Source organism: Chinchilla lanigera, unplaced genomic scaffold, assembly GCF_000276665.1.
Source record: "Chinchilla lanigera isolate Chin_1 unplaced genomic scaffold, ChiLan1.0 scaffold00028, whole genome shotgun sequence".
NCBI classification, from domain to species: domain Eukaryota; kingdom Metazoa; phylum Chordata; class Mammalia; order Rodentia; family Chinchillidae; genus Chinchilla; species Chinchilla lanigera.
The window spans coordinates 11,140,062-11,159,850 of NW_004955429.1; the positions used below are offsets into that span (position 1 = coordinate 11,140,062).

The 19,789-nt window shown below is 39.9% G+C and overlaps 1 protein-coding gene across 3 annotated transcripts in view; it reads left to right on the forward strand.

The window, feature by feature from the left end:
* Positions 1 to 19,789, forward strand: part of Rsu1 (Ras suppressor protein 1) — a 191,494-nt gene that overhangs the window by 96,857 nt on the left and 74,848 nt on the right. For all 3 annotated transcript variants that reach the window (XR_261324.2, XM_005386968.2, XM_005386967.2), the window contains one exon: positions 6,968 to 7,100. Coding sequence is in view for 2 of the 3 variants with exons in the window: in XM_005386968.2 (XP_005387025.1) it covers positions 6,968 to 7,100 (133 nt within the window). In the remaining variant the exon portion in view is untranslated. The remainder of the gene's footprint in view (positions 1 to 6,967; positions 7,101 to 19,789) is intronic.

The following is a 19,789-nucleotide window of genomic DNA, read 5'->3' on the forward strand; positions in this document are numbered from 1 at the left end:
CCTGCAGAATAAATTTGCGACCTGTCAGGAGACACCTCAGCTTACTTTGATTGCTCTGACGGTGTAAAGAAAGAGAAGCAACCTTAGACCTAGATTCTCAATCCATTTAGGGCTTGATAGACCGTCATCAAGAATGTGGGCAGAAAAGATGGGCCACTGGCCTGTCGATAACACCGTTTTAAATAAGATATACTCGTTGGCACCAATTAGCATGCACTGTGTATTTTGAATTTGTTGTTGATAAATTCCCTTTCAATGCACTTTAATCTTGTAACCCTTAACCTTTATCATTATCAAAACAGTGACTACTTTAAATAACTTGAAAGAGAAAAATTAACATGTTAGATATCCTTTTTCTTTTTCACATAAACATGCACATACGTACTATGGAATTTTTATCTTTTGTTCAAATAAGGATCGTAGGAAATATAGTATTCTCTGATTTTTTTTTTTTTTTTTTTTTTATAGTATAGATCTCTCTCCAGGTCAGGACATACAAATAAGTCTATTTTAATAACTGAATAAAATTTCATAGTATGACTGTTTTATATATTATTGTGCTTATCACTTGGTAATGAGCATTCTCGTTGTTTCCATTGTTTAATTATTGAAAACGTTCACTGGTACAATAGAAGCATCATTTTATAGGCCTTATCATCATTTTCTACATGGTAAAATGGAGCCAAAAAAAGAAGCCTTCCATTGTCTGCCATTATCTATCATCATGCATTTCTATAATTAGTAGTGTAGCACATCATAATAAAAAATTACAGAGATGTATGTGTAGACCATCTCTTTATTTAGAGCGCAGCCCTAAATGCGGCTTTTATTTTGTGTTGGAGTCATCTGTGGCTAGCTTCCTTGGGATTCACTGCGGAGCAGAGGCGATCTTTCAGCTGTCATGATATGCCATGTGTATCCCTTTGTGAGCAAATCAGTTACCTGGGTTTGGGCAAATCTGGTATAGTAATGATAGACTACCCAATCAGCCATAGTTTTGTAAATTTACCTGTTAGACCATAATCTGAGACTTTTGTGACTGAGTAAGAGAGAGCCTGGCTCTTAGAGTACATGATTTAAAACACTTTCTGGGGCATTGTTTTGAAATTAGGAAAGAAAGAAATGCTGTTTTGATGATGTGAAAAATTTGCCGTGGTCCCCCCACCCCTCGCCCCTGATTACTCATGCTATGACAAATGGTGCTCCCGGCCACATGTTTTAGGATTTTGAGAACTCAGGAAGAATTCCCACAGTGTGATTACTGAAACAACCAATTTCCATAAGTGAAAATGAGCATGCTTATTAATGGGGCCGCAGTTGCCTATTCAATCACATTTATAACCAGCAAGGAGAACGATTGTTTTGCATGATTTAATGTTTATACAATTACCATTGCACAGCCAAGCTTGCTGTACTAGAGGCTAGAGAAAGAAGCATATGTGGTCCTTTTGCAGGTAATAAAATGGAAAATCCAATTTGCGATTGCAGAATAAGCCTCTGAGTGATATATGATCTTCATAGCGGTATCGGTCAGGGGGTCAGCGCTAATCACGGCGCTGCCTGGCTTCCCCAGTGGCCTGCGCCTTTCGACTGAGGAGTGAGCAAAGTGAATCTATGTCTGGGAGGCAGCCAGCGTGTCTGTAGATGCACCACTTTCGAGCTTATTAGATCCTCTTTGTCACAGTGCTTAATCCTGCTGCCTGATCCTTGTTAGAACACCACCGGAGCACCGCTCAGCCTTCTAATAAAGGGGATGGGTGAGGGGTGCGCTCTTGGTGCACTGAAGCGTGCTGTGTGAGTGCGATTGCTGGCTGACTGACAGTGGGGTGAGATGCTTCCTGCATGTTATTACTTAAAAGGGAACCTACCCCAGACAGCTGACAGCCGAGCTGTGCCGAGGCGATGGGGACTTGTTGCTAGGCTGATACGAGACGGGTGTCATCTTTTCACACAGTATAATGGCCTCGCTTCACTCTAATTATATTAGCCCTCTTCTGAAACTGCTGCGTGTTGTGTCGGATGGGTGTAGAGTGAGGTAAGAGAAGCCAGAGACAAGTAGCTTGCTGGGAGGATTACAGCTACACAAAAGCAGGATTGTGTTATCCACCGGTGACATGCGGTTGAAAAACAAAATAAACACATCCTGTCCCACCAAGTTATAACTCTGAGCAGGCATTGCCCGGTGAGACTCACATGTGAGGTGATTTCCATCCTGGTCACAGGCAGCCGTTTCTTCCTGTGTAGTTTGCCATGGACACTGAACGCTTTTTTATGGTGTTTGGTTAAAAAGAGGGAACAGCATCCAACAAGAAGCTCTCGCTTTTCTATTTTCCCTCCTGTGAACCTGAGTCATCCTTTCTCTCAGGCTTCCCAGTTCTTGCAGCTTTATGAAGCACCTGTGAAATTGATTTAGCGGCAAGTTTGAGACTAAAATAAGCAAATGGGAACGGGCTAGCGTAACCCAGAGCCCCACCTCCTCCCCCAGCCCTGGCCAGAAAGTGCAAATGGTTTCCAAGTGATGTGAATGAAGACGCTCATGGATAGCCCACAGTCCTTTCTGCTTTCCTGACTTTCAGACATCACTGTAAGACTCCTTTTCCCTGAAGGGAGTGTGTCTGGTTTGCATCCAGCGTCTCCCATGTGCTCCAGTTAGCAGAAGTCATTAGCAATCCCCCGTGGCTCTTTGTCTCCACTGACAGCACTAATAGAGACGTCACTTGGGACTGACAGATCTCCAGCGGGTGAGAAGCTTCAGACAGAAGGGCACGGCTGACCTTTCTTGGCATTATTCCTCTAGGTCTGTCTCCCATGTGTGGCAGTCAGGCAGCACAGAACTTTAGTGCATTATTTTTGGAGGATTAGCATTAAAAAGACCGCAGCCTTAGTAAGGAGCTGTTAAGAAGTGAACAGAGGCAGTGTGCGTGCCAAAGAGGGTTCAGAAGTTGCTGGTGGTCGAGTGCGGGCTTCTGTACTTTAAGTTCCAGGATGGTCCATTGAAACCGACTTAGCTCACCTGTACTTTTGGGTTATTGAGGCAAGCCTGGGAACTTGGCAGAAGGAGCTTGTGGTACAGGTCGGAGAAAGAAAAGAGTCTCTCTCTTTCACTGTCCTGTGTAAGTCATCCAAGAGCAAATTTTAAATAGCTCAGTCTTGTGGATAGAATCTTTCGCAGGCCATTTCTTGGGTCCATGTTGCTCTCATACTGACTGAGGGCCCTGAGAATACACTGTGGTCAGGGATGCTCCGTGCCTTAGACATCACTACCTTCTGTCTTCTTCCTGCTCTTTCCCCAGGATAAAGAACAAAATCCTGTTGTCATGATCTCCATCTGAACCGTGTGTGAGCAGGACAGGGGTGCCGCTGCATGAACTCATGGTAGCATGTGAAGGACGGGAAGTCCTGGGTGCTTGTACAATAGAAGTCTCCTGACTAGAAATTCAGGTTGTGTCTCAGTAGGAGGATGCAGGGTTGAGGGTGAGAAGGGAACAGATGGAAGGCAGAATTGCCAGTAACGAGGGATACCCTTTGTTTAGGAATTAGTTCACATCCTTATGATGCTTATCGCAGCTTTTTTCCCCACTTCATCCACTTTGTATATGCAGATTTTTCCAAAAGTTTCCGTAATTTGTTTCCTGGTTCATTCTGTACTGAGTCAAAACGAAGGGCAAGGAGGCAGGAAGATGACAGTAAGTGTCGTGGTTTGGGGGATATTGCAAAGGAGAACAATAGAATACAGGACACATATTTTATAAGATTATTTATAATAGTCACCCAAAGAATCATATACAAGAGAGTGCAGGAAATCTGTCCGCATACTAACAACCAAAGAATCTTGACCAGCTGAGGGCCTGGATCCCACAATAATGTCCTACATGAGTCCAGTGAAGACCTAGAGCCCATAACAACACCTCCCACGAGTCCCACTGGAAGCCCAGAGCCCATAACAATATCTCATGCAGGCCTGTTTCACGGATCTGCACTGGGAAGGCCCCAAGGTCAGTGGTGGAATCTAGAAAGTCTGTGCCAGCGGGATGAAGGATCTGTGCTAGCAGGCTGAGGGATCTGCACTGGAGCCAGGAAGCAACACTCAAAATAAGAACCAGAGCTCCCCCGAAAAGTACCACAGCCCTCCTCAGCAGCAGTGAGGCCCAAGCTTCTCTGATGATGAGGAAAGCCAAGTTCCCATCAGGGAAGCCAACGTGAAAAGCTTCTCCAGGAGACTGAGCTGTGCACCATCTTCCCCTCTGGAGCCAGGAAGCAATGCTCAGAGTGAGGACCAGAGCTCCCCTAAAGTGAACCAGAGCCATTCTCTGCAGCAACAAGGTCCTGAGCTCCTTGGAAGATGAAAACACCTAAGTTGATCAGGAAAGCCAGCATGATAAGCTCCTCTAAGAGAACCAACAGCTCCTTACAGCTTCTTTCCACTTCCAACAGGCTCTCAACAGCTTCTGCCAGCTCCCAACAGCCTACTTCGTCTTCTCCAGTGCTGCCTCTTATGCTGCTGGCAACAGTCCCCAGGTGGGCCTCCCACACCCAGCACCATGCCTACTCAGTTCAGGTCGGGGTTATAAGTTGACCACCAGTTGTCAGTCCACCACAATGAGTAAGCCAAGTTATTTCTTTGGTGAATGTTTGAAGAGAGGGTGTTCTCCTGCAGCACCTGCATCCTCAGTTTATTAATGAATTGCTGCACTGTGGTTACCATTGCCTGGAATGCACGCCTGTCCCTGGATGGCCGCCATTTTAAGAACAATCTCCATTGTATTCTTTCGACATGGAAAACGTGACATATCAGAAACACAGATCTGCCTATAAGGGAATGGGTTCTTTCCAGAAATTCCTATTACCCTCCTTTTTAGAAAAGGGGAATTCAAAGAAAAAAAGTAAAAAAGTAATAAAGGAATGAAATGAAGAGAAGATACAGAAGCATCATAAACTAGATCCTAAGAGGAAATAGAGATGATCGAGAAATGCATGCAAGAGATCAGTGGGGAATCTAGAAATCCTTCCCTAAGTAAAAGTAGAAACAAAAGCAAAAAGATGAATGGCAGCTCCCTGCCAACATGATACACCCAGGGAAAGGTACTCAACTGAGCAGAACGTCTATGACCCTTGGGTTTTCACTCACCTTGGACAGCTTTCTGACTCCTAGAGAACCAAGCTCGTTAATTTCCCAAGAGACTAAAATCTAACTAATCATATTTAACCACTAAGATGAGGACACTGACATTATTGATAATATTGGAGAGGAATATATCGGCTTATTTTTTTCACTTGACACCAACAGGCTCTTCTTTTTCTTGGAAAGATCATGGTGAATTATTCTCTCTTAATATTTAGTAATATTTCCTTCCTTAGAAGCATTTTTGTGAATTTGTAATCACTTTTCTTTCTCCATTTTCCTGAACAGTTGCAAGTCCGTAAAACAAAACCAGAAATGATTCAAAGTATCTATTTTGTTTAAAGAAGAAATATTGCATCATTTTCTTAGTAACAATTTCATTTATCCTTCCTTTCCCAAAGCACAGATCAGCTGAAAAATGATTTGTGTCCTGGTGTACTTGCGTCCCAGAATACACTTTCATTATCTTGACTTATCAGTTATAGCAAAATAGACAATAGAGCCTCAGAACTGGACATACGTCACTTTGGTTGTGTCTTGGGAAGAGTGATTGCTGGATGTCTGTGTTCCAGTAGCCCTGGGCTGTGGACCAGAAGTCTGAAAATGGACATACGTGGTAGGAATTGTAGGGAAAGGGCTTCTGTCTGTTTGCTGCTAGGAAAGCTACATATATCTCAGCTGCTTCATCCCTGTCCCTACCTCTCTGTCTCATAGGTAAACACATCACACAAAGTTCTTTCACACATCATCTTCTCCGTTTTTGAACATACCAAAAAGAAAAAAAAGTAGCTTGATATCCATAGCTACATTCTCTAAGGTGATACCCAGACCTACATTCCCTGCCCTTTTTTTATTTTTTTATTTTGACAGAGTCTCACTAGGGTAGGTTGCCCATGCCGAGCTCAAACTGGAGATCCTCTTGCTTCAGCTTCTCGGAGTGGTGGGATTACAGGTGTGCACTGCCATGCCTGACAGACTCATCTTTACTGGTCTAGATTAGCATGTGATTTAACATGATTATTTTACCTGTAGAAAGAAAAGGTGGTTTCTAGTCATGATTGAACCCATGTGACAGCATTTTTTGATCTTGGACATATCGGTGAATTCCCTCAAGTTTCATTTCTTCACCTAAAAAGTGATGTTGATAGCTAATTTGGGGGACTGCCAGGGAATTAAGGGAGGAAATGGTTCTAAAAGGGAATTTATAAACTGATTAGAGCTGTACAAGTATTAGTATCCATCATTAGCGTGTTAATGAGCTTCATTTAGCGCTGCTTCCGCGATGTGCTTCTGGTTATTGTATCGAGTAACACAATAGGCATTTTACTTGGGCAACATTCGTGTCTTCATTCATATGCTCCTTGCTTGATGAAGTGGTATTGATCAGATTGGGCTTAGATCTACTAGGACAAAGTGAATATTCACTCTAAATGTTCTCAAGATAGAATGTCAAGTGGCTTCAATATTACTGCTTCCTTCAGTCTCAGACAGCTCTTTTTAGTTTCTGCAACAAATACCTAGAAGTACAGGACGTTTGTTACCCTGACAAGAATTCCTTCCACGTTTGTCTTTTCTTTGCCCCTTCTGTCCATCCCTCCCCTACCCTCCCTTCTTATTTCTTCCTTCCACTTGGACTTAATTTCTTGAAACAGGGTGTTGTCACTAACATTACTTATGTACCTAACAGTGATGTCTTGGGGTAAGAATTTTTTTTAGAAGTGCAATTAGTGACCACCAGGTCACACGCTAGTGGGCTTGTGCTGTGAGTACTGAACAGGAGTCTGTAGACCTGATCTGTATTGGTTGAGATGATCTTCACCTTCTCCTTTCTCTTCATCCTTTCAGGAAACTTGGATTTAACTGGTCAGAAGCAAGTGTTCAAAGCAGAGAACAATCCCTGGGTTACCCCTATTGCTGACCAGTTCCAGCTTGGCGTGTCCCACGTTTTTGAATATATCCGTTCTGAAACATACAAATAGTAAGTAGACTATGTTTTTCTACAATATCTGTGGTTTTTCTGGTATTTATAATGATGTCATGTAAAGAATTATCCGGTAACATTGTCCTGTTGCTGGCAGTTAAAGCGTAGCATTTTAAAATGTTTTATTAAAAACTACATGTGGGAATTGCCTCTGTAGATTACTTTTACTTGACATTTTTAAGGGCATTTTTCACTCGTTTTGTTTAGAGAATTTTTAAGATACTAAATTAGTTGAATATTCATGGCTTCAAGGAAATACACCAGACACTTTAAGATCGGAACATATTTTATTTTTCTGTGAATGCAAGAATTATAAATGTTATGAACAAAATTTTTAAGCAGTGTATTTATAAGATGACAGAATACTAGGAAAGCCTCACTCTGTTATGTAGAAGGTTTTACTCCAGTGACATGACAGTCTCTAAGGGAAAGAGAAAGGACAGAAAAAGAGGTGGAGAAATCAGCTTAAAATCACAGCTTCAAAATACCTGAAGTCCTGACTTCAGGTTAAGGGGGATAATATGAGCCACCCCCAAACCTAGCCTCTTCCTGCTGTGTTGGGGTTTGAGGGGATTTTTCTGCCTCCCACCTACTTCCGCCATTGTTTCCCCCTTGTACCCCAGCTCCTCAGCCCGACAGCAGCCGTTTATCTCAGTGCTCAACTGATCCCTAGGACTGGCATCTAGGCTAGTTTCAAGTATCTACAACAAAGATTTGGAAAATAAACCCATAGTCGGATTTAATCTGTTTCTGTGTTTGGTTGGTATCAACTTTTGAGAATTTAGCATCCCCACTATTAGTGAGAAGTTAAAGGATCTTGGAAGTTTACATTCAGTTAAGAATCTCTCTCCCTGTCTCCCTCCATCACTCTCTGTCTCGGTTGGTCTCTGTCTCGTCTCTGTCTCTGTCTTTGTCTCTGTCTCAGTATAAGAAAGATGCCCACCACTCAGTGCGTTTCTCAATGGGTCTGTGCTGGGCTGTGAGGTTGGATCCAGTGACAAGACAGAACTTCTGCCTACGAGTGGCCATCTCTGCCAAGCACCGTGAAAAACAATGATGTTAAAATGAGATGCAACAAAATGCCCGAATTATGGCATGTCTTCATGGATAAAAGCAGTTTAAAGCATGCTTTACATGTTTTAGATGATATTCTGACATTTATAATGTAATCCTTAATAAGAGTAAAATGGGATAAGTATACGATATGTATTAAGTTGCATGAGCCGTATAGATATGTGCAGTTATTACAGATTCAATCATTGTTTTAAACACAAATATCGTCTAGCCTCAGAAATTGGTTTGGTTAATGAGATGATGTAGAAATAATATAATTGCAAGTTAGCAAATTATTGTTCACTTTGTTTTTCTTAATTGTTGCCATCGTGTGTTTTAGATACAGCTCTGATTTTTTTGGTGGTAAATGGGAAGCTAGATAGAGCTCAGTTTATAGACTGTGTTTAAGATACCTTTCTGTATATGGCATTATGTAGAAAATACTCAAGTAAGTACCTATTAACCCAGAATTGGAGGAAGTATGCTTAATTGTTTTGGTACAGTTTAGCTATCCGTAACTATAATATTCATCATAGGGAACTGGTACCTGTACATGATATATCTTACTGCTTCTTTTTTTCCTGCTTCTCTCCTTTCAAACGTTCTTCTCCTGCTCTATAAAAACTTTGTTTCCATTTTTCCCTTTTATTCTTTTTTTTCTTGTCCCTTCTTTCCTTTCCCCTCCCCTCTTCCCTTGTTTCCCTTCTCATCTCAACATTTTGTTCCCATTTCCCCAAATCTGGTATACATTTTGGTCCTTACTACATTTTCGGTTCCTCACACCAGAGAAACAATGTGATATTTAAACATACATTCTGATTTTTTTCACTTAAGATTATGGTCTCAAGGTGTATCCATTTAGCTAGAAATGGTCTCAAGTTTATCTTTCCTTATGGCAGAGTAGTACTCCATTGTATAAGAAAAAAAACCACATCTTTCTTATCCCTTCATTGGCTGATGGGCATTTGGGCTCTGCACAAAGTTTAGCTATTACAAGCTGTGCTGCTATAAGCATGGATGTGCATATCATGCTTATAATTCTGTGGTATCATGCTTAGAATTCTTTTGGGAAGATACCAAAAAGGAGAATAGCTGGGTCGAACTAGTGTTAGTTTTCTGAGGAATTACCACACTGATTTCTACAATAATTGTACCAGTCTACATTCCCAACAGTGGAAAAGGGCTCCTTTTTCCCCACAGGCCCACCAGCATTTGTTATTGATTGATTTGTTGACGACAGCCATTCCTTCTAGAATCTCAGCATTGTTTGAATTTGCATCTCTCCAGTGACCCATGATATTGAACATTTTTTCATATATTAGTTTGCTATTTCTTTTGGTTCAACAAGAGGTGTGTGTTCATCTCAGATGCCCATTTGTGGATTGAGTCTTTAAATTTGTGAAATTTGTATTTTTTCAGTTCTTATTTTTTTGAGATATTAGTCCTTCGTCTGAGAAACAGCTGGCAATTTTTTTTCCCCATTCTGTAGGTTGTCATTTCACTCCATTGGTGGTTTCTTTTGCTGTGCAAAAGCATCTTACTATGATAAGATCCCAGTTGTTGATTCTTTGTAATAGTTCCTTGCAGTCTTGGTTTTGTTCATAAAGTCTGCCTACACCAATGTCTTCAAGAGTTCTACCAATTCTATCTTCCAGCAGACTTAGTGTTTCTGCTTGATATTTAGAGCTTTGATCCATTTCCATTTTAGTTTACTGCATAGTGAAAGATACGGGTCTAGTTTTAATCTTCAGCATGTGGAAAGGCAGTTTTTCTAGCACCATTTATTAAAGATGCTATCTTTTGTCCAGTGAAGTTTTTTGCCTTCTTTGTCAAAGATAAGATGGCTAAGTAGGTTTGGAGTAGTTTGAGCATCTTCTAATCTGTTTCATCGATCCTTGGGTTTGTTTTTGGGGGTTTTTTGGAGGGTTTTTTTTTTCCCAGTACCATGCTGTTTTTATCACAGTAGCTTTGTATTATAATTTTAAGTCTGGGTTTGTGATGTCTTCCAGTTTTGCCTTTTTTGCCCAGAGCTGCTTTTGCTGTTCTAAGTCTCTTCTCTTTCCAAATGAATTTCAGGATTGTTTTCTGTAATTCTGTGAGGTATACTGTTGGTACTTTGATGGGGATTGCATTAAATCTGTCTAAGAATTTTGGAAGTATGGCCGTTTTCACTATATTGGTTATTCCTAGTCAAAAACAAGGGATATCTTTCACATTTTCTGATACCCTCTTCAATTTTGTCTTTCATAGTACTTTAATTTTCAGTGTAGAGGTCTTTTACTTCCTTCATTAGATTGATTCCTAGGTATTTCACTTTTTAAGATGCTTTTGTGAAAGGTGTAGTTTCCCTAATTTCTCTCTCAGTGAGTTTATTATTTGTGCACAGAAAGGCTATTGACTTTTGAGTGTTGTCTTTCTATCCAGCTACATTCCTGAATTTGGTTATTAAATCTAGAATTCTTTGGTGGAGGGTTTGGGGTCTTCTATGTAAGGTCTCCTGTCATCTGCAAATAATGATAATTTAACTTCTTCCTTTCCTATCCCTTTTCGTTTTATCTCTCTCTCTTGTCTAATTGCTCTCCCTAGTGTTTCCAGAACTGTATTGAATAATCATGGTGACAGTAGACATCCTTGTCTTGTTCCTGATTTTAGAGTGAAAGCTTTCAGTTTTTCTCCATTTAGTGTGATGTCGGCTGTTGGTTTGTCATAGAGGGCTTTTATCAGATTGAGTTGAAGACCATGATTCCAATTGTCTGTAGGGTTTTTACCATGAACTTTGTCAAAGCCTTTTTCCTCATCTATTGAGATGATCATATGGTTTTTGTCCTTGACTCTGTTAAAATGCTATACTACATTTATTGATTTGCATATGTTGAACCATTTCTGTATCCCTAGGATGAATCCTACTTGGTCATATTGTATAATCTTCTTGATGAGTTGCTGCATTCTGTTTGCCAGTGTCTTATTGAGGATGTTTGCATCTATGTTCATTAGGGACATTGGCCTGTAGTTCTGTTTGTTGTTTGGATCCTCTTGTGGTTTTGGTGTCATAGTAATGCTTGCTTCGAGGAATGACTTTGGGAGTATTATTTCCCTTTCAGTTTCATTAAATAGTTTGAGAAGTAGTAGCATAAGGTCTTCTGGAAATTTCTTGTAGAATTCAGTAGTGAATCTGTCAGGACCCGAGCTTTTCTTTGTTGATTGATTTTTAATTATATCTTCAATTTCATTGATTGATCTTGGTTTATTTACATTTTTATATCAATTTGGCTTGGGTAATTCATATGTTTCTAGGAATCTGTGCACTTCTTCTGTGTTGTCAGTCTTAGTAGAATACAGGTTTTTGAAGTAGATATTGATGATCTCCTGGATTTCTACAGGATCTGTTGTGCTTTCACCCTTTTCATCCCTAACTGCATGGATTTGAGTCTTTTCTTTCCTTTTTTTGCTAAGGATGGCTAAGAGAGATTATCTATTTTACTTAATCTTTCAATGAGCCAACTGTTCAGTTTATTGAGTATTGTTTTCTTAGTCTCCTTGGCTTCAATTTCTGCTCTCATTTTTATAATTTCTTCCCTCAGGGGCTATCAGCTTGACTTGCTCTTCCTTTTCTAGAGGCTTGAGAGTTACTAGGTTGTTTATTTGAGCTCACTCTGTCTTTCTCATATGGGACTTCTCTGATATAAATTTCCCTCGTAGGACTGCTTTCATTGTGTCACATAAATTCTGATATGTTATATTAGCATGATCATTTAATTGTAAAATTTACCTAATTTCTTTTTTTTCATCTGTGAACAATTAGTTGTTCAGGAGGGTGTCATTTAATTTCCATGTGTTTATGAAGTTCTTGTTTCTTTTGCCATTTCTCATTTCATTGCACTATAGTCTGATAATATGCATGGGAAATTTTCAGTTCCTTTGCATTTATTTAAACATGTTCTATGAACTAGTATGTGTCTGTTTTGGAGAATTTGCCATATGCAGCTGAGAATGTGTATTCTCATATTGTGGGGTGGAACACTGTACACATCTACTAATTCCATTTGTTCATAAATTTGGTTCAGTTCTGATATTTCATTGATTATTTTTCATCTAGTTGATTTAATTGTGACAGTGGGGTATTGAGGTCCCCCATTACAATTATATAGTTGCTTATTTGATTTTTCAGGTTCATTGATAATTGTTTTATATAGTTGGATCTGCCAGTATTTGGTGTGTATATATTTATGATTGTTATCTCTACCTCTTAGATTGTTCCTTTTACAAGGATGTAGTGACCTTTATCACACTTAGTTTGAAATCCACTTTGCAAATAGAATAGCTACACTTGCCTTTTTCTGGATTCTTGTCATATGGAGTATTGTTTTCTGTCCTTTGATTTTTCAGTCTATGAATTTCTTTTTGAGTTAAATGTGTTTCTTATATGCAGTATATTGTTGGGTCTTGCTTCTTGATCCATTCTGCCAGTTTGTTTCTTTTGATTGGTGAATTGAAATTTTAACATTGACGGATAAACTGATTTTATCCCTGTTATGTTATTTTCCTGTTGTTGATTCCCTTTTTTCCCCTTCTGTTTAATTTCTTACCTTGCCTGGTAGATATATTCTGTTGGGATTCATGTAGTTGTAGTCCTTGTCCTCTTTCTAGAATGTCTTTCAGAACATTTTGAAGTGCTGGTTTGGTGGCCATGAATTTCCTCAGGTGTTCTTTGTCATGGAAATATCTTATTTCTCCCATCAGTTTTGAAAGATAGTTTTATGGGGTACATCAATCTGGATTGTAGGGTGTTTTGTTTTAGTGCTTTAAATACTTCACCCAAGCTCTCCGTGAGAATTTGTGTTGAGAAGTCTGCTGTGATTCTGATGGGCTTTACTTTATAAGTCATCTGTTTCTTTTCTATAACAGCTTTTAATATTCTGTTCTTGTGTTGAGCTTTTGGAATCATGACTATTATATGCCTTAGTGTAAGGTTTAAAAGCTTTTAATTTGCTTTAAATGAACTTATAATTTACAGAGGATCAGAAACATGGCATATGAAAGTGCCACTAAATTTAATTTCATTCCTTAAGATTAATTTGTGAATTCGTGGATTTTGTAGTACTTCAGGTTCATTATTGGACAATTAATCACCATTATACACTTTAGAAATGGTTTGTATTTATTAAAACATGGGTAGGACTCGATAATGGGAACTTTATTGTTTTGGCTGAGTTGATTGGTAGTTACTTCAGAGGAAATACTTGATACATTGTTTAATCAGTGACATTTATGTACACATCCTTACCTCCATTATTAGCATCCTACTTTTGAGGGCATAACCCAGCATTTTCCCGACTGTGAACTTACTTAGCCTTTTTGATTTACAGTACTTACAGAGCGCTGCTTTACCTTGTGTACAGTTAAGCCACCATTCAACAGGAGGTACGCCTAGAGCATCCTTTGTCCCTTTCGTAGGGAACCCATTCACTGCTCATCTGTGTGAGCCATTGGTGGAAGGACACACTTACTATCAGCTCGCGTAAAGCTGGGATGCTTGATGACTTCCCGTCTTTCCTATTTGGAAAGGAGAGGAAGGATGACTTCCCTCAGCTTTTCTCCCTGTCCTCCCCTAATAATTGTCATCACTTCTGTGTCCATTACATTGTATCTGTAGAGTGCTAGGGATGTAGCTTGGTGGTGGAGTACTTGCCTAGTGTGATCCCCGGCAGAGAGAGAGAATATACTTACATTCACCTGTACAAAAATGTTCTCATTTCTTTTTTCCATATGACTACATGCTGATTTTTAAAATTTAAGGTTCTCCTAAGTGGTCTCCTAAAAGACATATTCATGGAAATATCAGTAGATGCATATTAGTATATCCTTATTTAATTAGAACTCAACTGTACTGTTTTAAGTAGCCATTTTATATTAAAGGATTTGCAATATCCTTTCAAATGATCAGAAAAAAATATTGTTCTTATTAATGAAGACTTGGCTGCTTGTTAAAAAGGTTTTCATGTGACAACCTTCAGGGAAAGCAATTTGTTCCTGACACTTACTTCTTTTAAAAAAGAAGCGTATTTCACATTCAGTGCATTTGTTTTAGATCCTCAATTCTAAAATTCCTAATGGTTACTTCTTTGCTTCTTGTTATGTAAGCCACACATTCCCCTTTAATGAAAAATCCTTTTCTATTTGTGTATTTATATAACTGTATGCATATTTATAGATAGATAGATAGATAGATAGACAGATAGATAGATAGACAGACAGACCTTTCAACCATCGTGGAAGCATAGTTTTGTTTTGGCCCTTGAAATGGCAGTGAACTTCCTTCCTTTTATCTCTTTTAAACCAATTAACCTGTTACCTAAATGAGAGCAACACAGAACTAAAGAACTGACCAGAATGTTTTATTTCCCTGCAAGGCTGTGGGAGACTTTCACAGCGACCTTCGTGTTCTCAGCACATCTCCCAGGCCTTCGGAGCTGGGGAGGCGACAGCGGGAAGATGGATTAGCTGATTTATAGTCTCTAATGGACTGCGAGAGGAGACACGGACATTTGAAACAAAACAGTGCACTTGGTGCTTGGGAAGGAGTGAAATACTTCAGGATGATTTGACTTGATGAAGGTAGGGGCTTGTGTGGTGAGGCAGGCCAGGGAGCAGGCAGTTGCGGCAGGCAGGATGTTGAGGTGTCCTTCTTCAGAGGTTCTGTGGAGGACACGGGCATGCATCGTGTCCTCCTCTTCGTTTCTCAAGCAGAGGTGGCTCTCTGCTAGTCTGCCATGCTTTCTGCAAGGGGCACGTGCCAGCTGGCGTTGTTGCTTTGCCCATTACAAGTTGCTTCCCCTTTAAAGGGCTTTGTTGAGTGTGGTTCAGGGTCACATCCCGAGTGTGTAAGCATCTTCTCACTCTTTAGGTGATGGCCTCTTTTATTTCTGAGGAGGAGAATGATGATAGAATAATACCAAATCATCACTTGTTCGGTCTCCAGAGCAGCGAGGATGCTTTTCCTCTCAGGAGGGGCGGTCAGGTTGAAGTCCGGGCACTTGACGAGATGCACCGTGTAAGGGAGTAACTCACACCTTTCACATTTCCATCGAGGAAGGGGGACAGCAGCCCGGGATGGTTTTAAAAGCTGACAAGTTAACTCTTGTCAACAAGTTCACAAAACAAGAGATTTGACAACTGCTAGGTGGAAAATGTATTGGTTGAAAGAAGCATTTGGGAAACAGACTTTCTCCTGAAGGCTGCAATTTGCCAAGTGTGGCAGTGCTGCAGCCTCTTCACAGCCTGGCATAACTCAGAAGATGCCTCCTCATCATCCTTCCTCCCTGTGGTTTTCTTTTCTCCCTCGGGAAAGGCTTCCAACTCACTTGTTTTTGTCTTGTGTTTGGCTTTTTTGCCTGAAAACTGGCCATAGCATTTTTCAGCTTCGTTAATGGAAACATTTCAACAAAACAGTGCTTGGTGATTGGTCAGGGACGATGAGAAGAATGCTGAGAATTTCTCTTGACTCAAAATCTAGCAAAATGAATCCTGTTTGATTTGTAAGGAAAAATTCTTTTCTATGCTGGTTAGTGTTTCTCAAGTTGTTGTGCTTGTGGAATGAAAACTAAGTACTTTTGTTTCTTCTGCCCTGTGTGCAAACCTATTAGAGGCTATAATGGACATTAATGGGCCTTATTAATGAGCTTCTGTGACCTCAAACAGCTGCTGAGTCAGTGGCCTACAAGTTCTTTAAATATTCGATTTCTCTGGAACTTAACGGGTGAGCCTGTTCGTTTTATGCAGCCCTTTGTGGAAGGAAATCATGTCTAGCAAATACTCCATACACCTTATTATTTTCTGGTGAAATCTGAATGAATACACAAAATCAGCGGATGGTTTTATAAATATCTTCAGGAAGATAGAGGAGAGGGCTTAAACTTCCAGGGCCTTCCAGCAGTTAGTGAATTTACACCCTGACAATCAGTATGCAGAACAGCGTAGACTTTCCTTATTGACTACTATATCTGAAAATAGCTCAAGTGAAGCCACAGACAAACAGTATTTCTGGGCAATAGATACGAGAATGAAGGATTAGTGTTTTCCCTAAAGCTTTTGACTTAAAGATTATTTTTATTTTTAAAAGGTGACTCTGTGTTCTGTTTCTGATAATTTACATTTCCTTTATAGATGCTACGTATGTAGTGTTGCTTCTTTTTCAAAGCTAATAAATGTATCGTCACATTTCCTCCATAATATAAACCGCAGTTCCACCTTTTGACATCTCTGGGCCTATTTGCATGCAAATATGTTGCACCGAACCAATATGACTAAGTATTATCAGGCAGAAAAGGAAACTCCTAAAAACCATGTTATGCTGTGGGCGGTCTCCTGTCCCGTCTCTCAGTTCACGTTCACTGTGCCAGGGGGGAAGAATATCGAAATGGAGCAGGGTTAGCGTGGAGCACTTCAAGCAGAATTGAGAGCTCGTTGCTCATCCTCGCAGATAGATCCACAGCTAAACCTCTGAACTGGGCTGCAGACACAGACACCCCCCGCCTGGGTGTGGGTGCAAGTTGACCTTCTAAATCCTGTTCACCTCTGTGGACTTCTATACAATGATGCTTTGCCCCAAACTACCCAGCTTGGGACTGCTCACAATCCCCTGTTTATAAGACTGTAACTTCTGCACGTATCACTCATAACTCCTGACTAATGAATTGCCAGCCCATGGGTGGAATTTTGGCTTTATTTTGGTTTGTTTGTTTGTTTGTGACAGGGTAATAGTAGGCTGCTCAGGCTGGGCTCGTAACTTACAACGCTCCTGCCTTTGCCTCTCAGAGAGCTGGGATAACAAGTATATGCCACCCTTCCAGTTTAAAGCCATGTATACACCTGCCGTGTTGTAAAACCTCAGAGCACATTTTCAAGATTGCTTGAGTGTGGTTTTCTTTTCCTAGACTGTAATGCTAATTAACACCCAAATAAATGTAGTTCTCTTAGTTCTCAACTAGGTTGGCTTTATTCTGGGTCACCAGCTTTCAGTGATAAAATCACACAGCATTAATGTTCTTCCAGATAGTAAGTAGGTTATGAGCTCAAGTTGGATAATTTTTATCCAACTGAATAAAAGTAAATCAGGATATAACATCAGTTGTTGGTCTTTGCTTTAGTTGCTCAACTGTTTCTTTGTGTGGTCATTCTCTGTTAATTGCCGTTGTAAATTAGTATTTGCCTCTCTAAGGTAACAGGAAGAATATAGACTATTTGAGGAAGACTGCGTAACATTTCTCTGTCTTCCAAGTTTGTGATTGATCACTTAATATATTTTGCATTTAGAAAAAATTTCCTTTTCTGCTTTGTCCCTTGGTTACCAACCACTAGGATGCATAATTTTGTGTGTGTATGTGTGTGTCTGTGTATGTGTTCGTGCATGCTTCACAGGTATTTACTGTGTTTCCTTTGTCTCTGTACAATTTCCCAGTTTATTCTGTGTGTTTTTAATAGGCCTGAGAAGCTTTACTTGTCTATAAATTTATAGCTCATACAAAATGATTCCATTGACATTTTCAGGACACTTGGATTCTGTAAGTGTTACACTTTGCCTCCTCACCACCAGCACCACCACCAAACCTGTGAAGGTCAAACGTGAGCCCTCCTAGGGATTGAAAACCAGCTTCTAGGAGCACAGTCCTGAAAGCATTTGTAGTAAATCTGGTTTATACATATCTTGTTCTGGAATGTTTCCCACCCCACCGTGCTGCAGATACAAATCCAGACTGGGACCAGGTCTGTTCTTGTCTCCTCCTGCCTCCCTTTTGCACCATGCCCTTTCCAGAGGACTCTGCATTGTTCTGGGGGAGTCAGGTTTCCAAAGAGAAGCTCTGTACTTCGCATGCGGTTCAGTGCCGTTCGCATTATTCTCAGCAACTCCTGCACTTAGCATTAAAGATTTCTGAGTAACTATTACAGGGACAAAGGAGAAAGGAGACGACAGCCACTACCACATCAGTAGGAAAACAGGCAATGTGAGCTCTGAACCTTACCTGCAAAAAACTTTTATTGAGGACTTTAGGATCAAGAGTTGGAGGACACAGGGAGAGATAGCAGGGGAAGGGGATAAAGAAAGAAGTAAGATTTGTCGTGTACAAGCTGCCCATGATAAATATAATCATTATGGATTGCAAACATGTACTAACAAAAAACACATAGTAAAGAAAAGCAATCTGATTCTCTCTTGCTCCCTGCCTCCCTCCCTCTTTCTCTTCTCCCTCTCCATCTCCTTTTTCCTCCTTCCCCTTTTGCTGTTCCTCCTCCTCACCACTCCCCACTTGGTAGGTGAGGCCAGCCTTGTACTTTGCAGGTGTTGTATAGCCTGTAATGTGCAGTGCAATGCATTACAGCATCAGTTCAGGTAGATGGAATATAGGTAACTTGTCCCACTTGACCAAAGGAAAGTAAATCTCAACTAGACTCCATCTGCACCACACCGCGGAAATGTGTCAGATCTCCTCCTCTAGAGGAGCTCTTCTGAGTTCCACTTTTAGATGATAGCCATTTGATATAATCATATTGAACTATTGAATATTGACTTACTCAGTGAAGTGAAATTGGTCAGCCCTCCATATCGATAACTTTTATTAACTCCTGGTAATCTTAAAGTTCAATGTTTGGTGCTTTCTATCCAGCTAAAGTATTGCCTGCATTTACTGTTTTTATTTGAGAGATAAATTAAAAAGTGGCGCTTTTATAATCAAACAAAACTGTCTGTGATTTCTATTCTCTACACAGTAATATCTTGTTTTATTGCATGCTGGCTTTTTATTGAGCTCCAGTCCCTTGTTCTGGTTGGACATTTTTGAAGGGATTTTTTTTATTATTATTTTTGGCAGTTGAGAGTTTTTCTGTGCTGTCAGATATTTTGGTTTAGAATACATTATATTGTGAAAGGACTTTCAATCAAGTTTATCAGATAAAAAGCTTAAGCGTAAGTTATGTTCCTAGGCAGTTGTCAGTGTTCCAATTTATTCATCAGGCATTAAGCAAATAGTTTTCCATATTTTATTACATTATATTCATATATTATTTTGCCTGTGTTTTTAAGACTCATATTAAGAAATGTTTGTGGTTGAGAAAATACTGTTTTCTATTATCCTACTTAATTCTAAATAGTCTCACTTGGAACATATACAATGTTGCTTCAAAATGTGTACATACTTTTTATTTTCTATCAAATTGTTTAGTGATTAAGTAAATTGTCATTGAGGTTTTGGCTATTTTACACTGCAAGTTTTTTGTTTTTTTTAAAGAAAAGTCTACCCTAACAACGTACCACAAACCAGGTAGCTTAAAAGCAGAAATTCCTTGCCTGACAGTTCTGGAGATTAAAAATCCCACATCCAGGTGTCAGTAAGGCTGGTTTCTTCCAAGTGTCGTGAGAAAAGTTTCTGTTGCAGGCCTTTCTCCCTGGTTTATGGATGACTGCTATCCTTCCTTGTGTCTCTTTATGTGGTCTTCCCCACTTGAGTCTAGTTCTATGTCCATACTTTACTTTTTATAAGGACACCAGTCTTCTGGATAATGGCCCATCCTGATGTCCTCATTTAACTTGACTACCTCTTTGAAAACCTTACTCCAAACATGATCAGTCTAAAGTACTG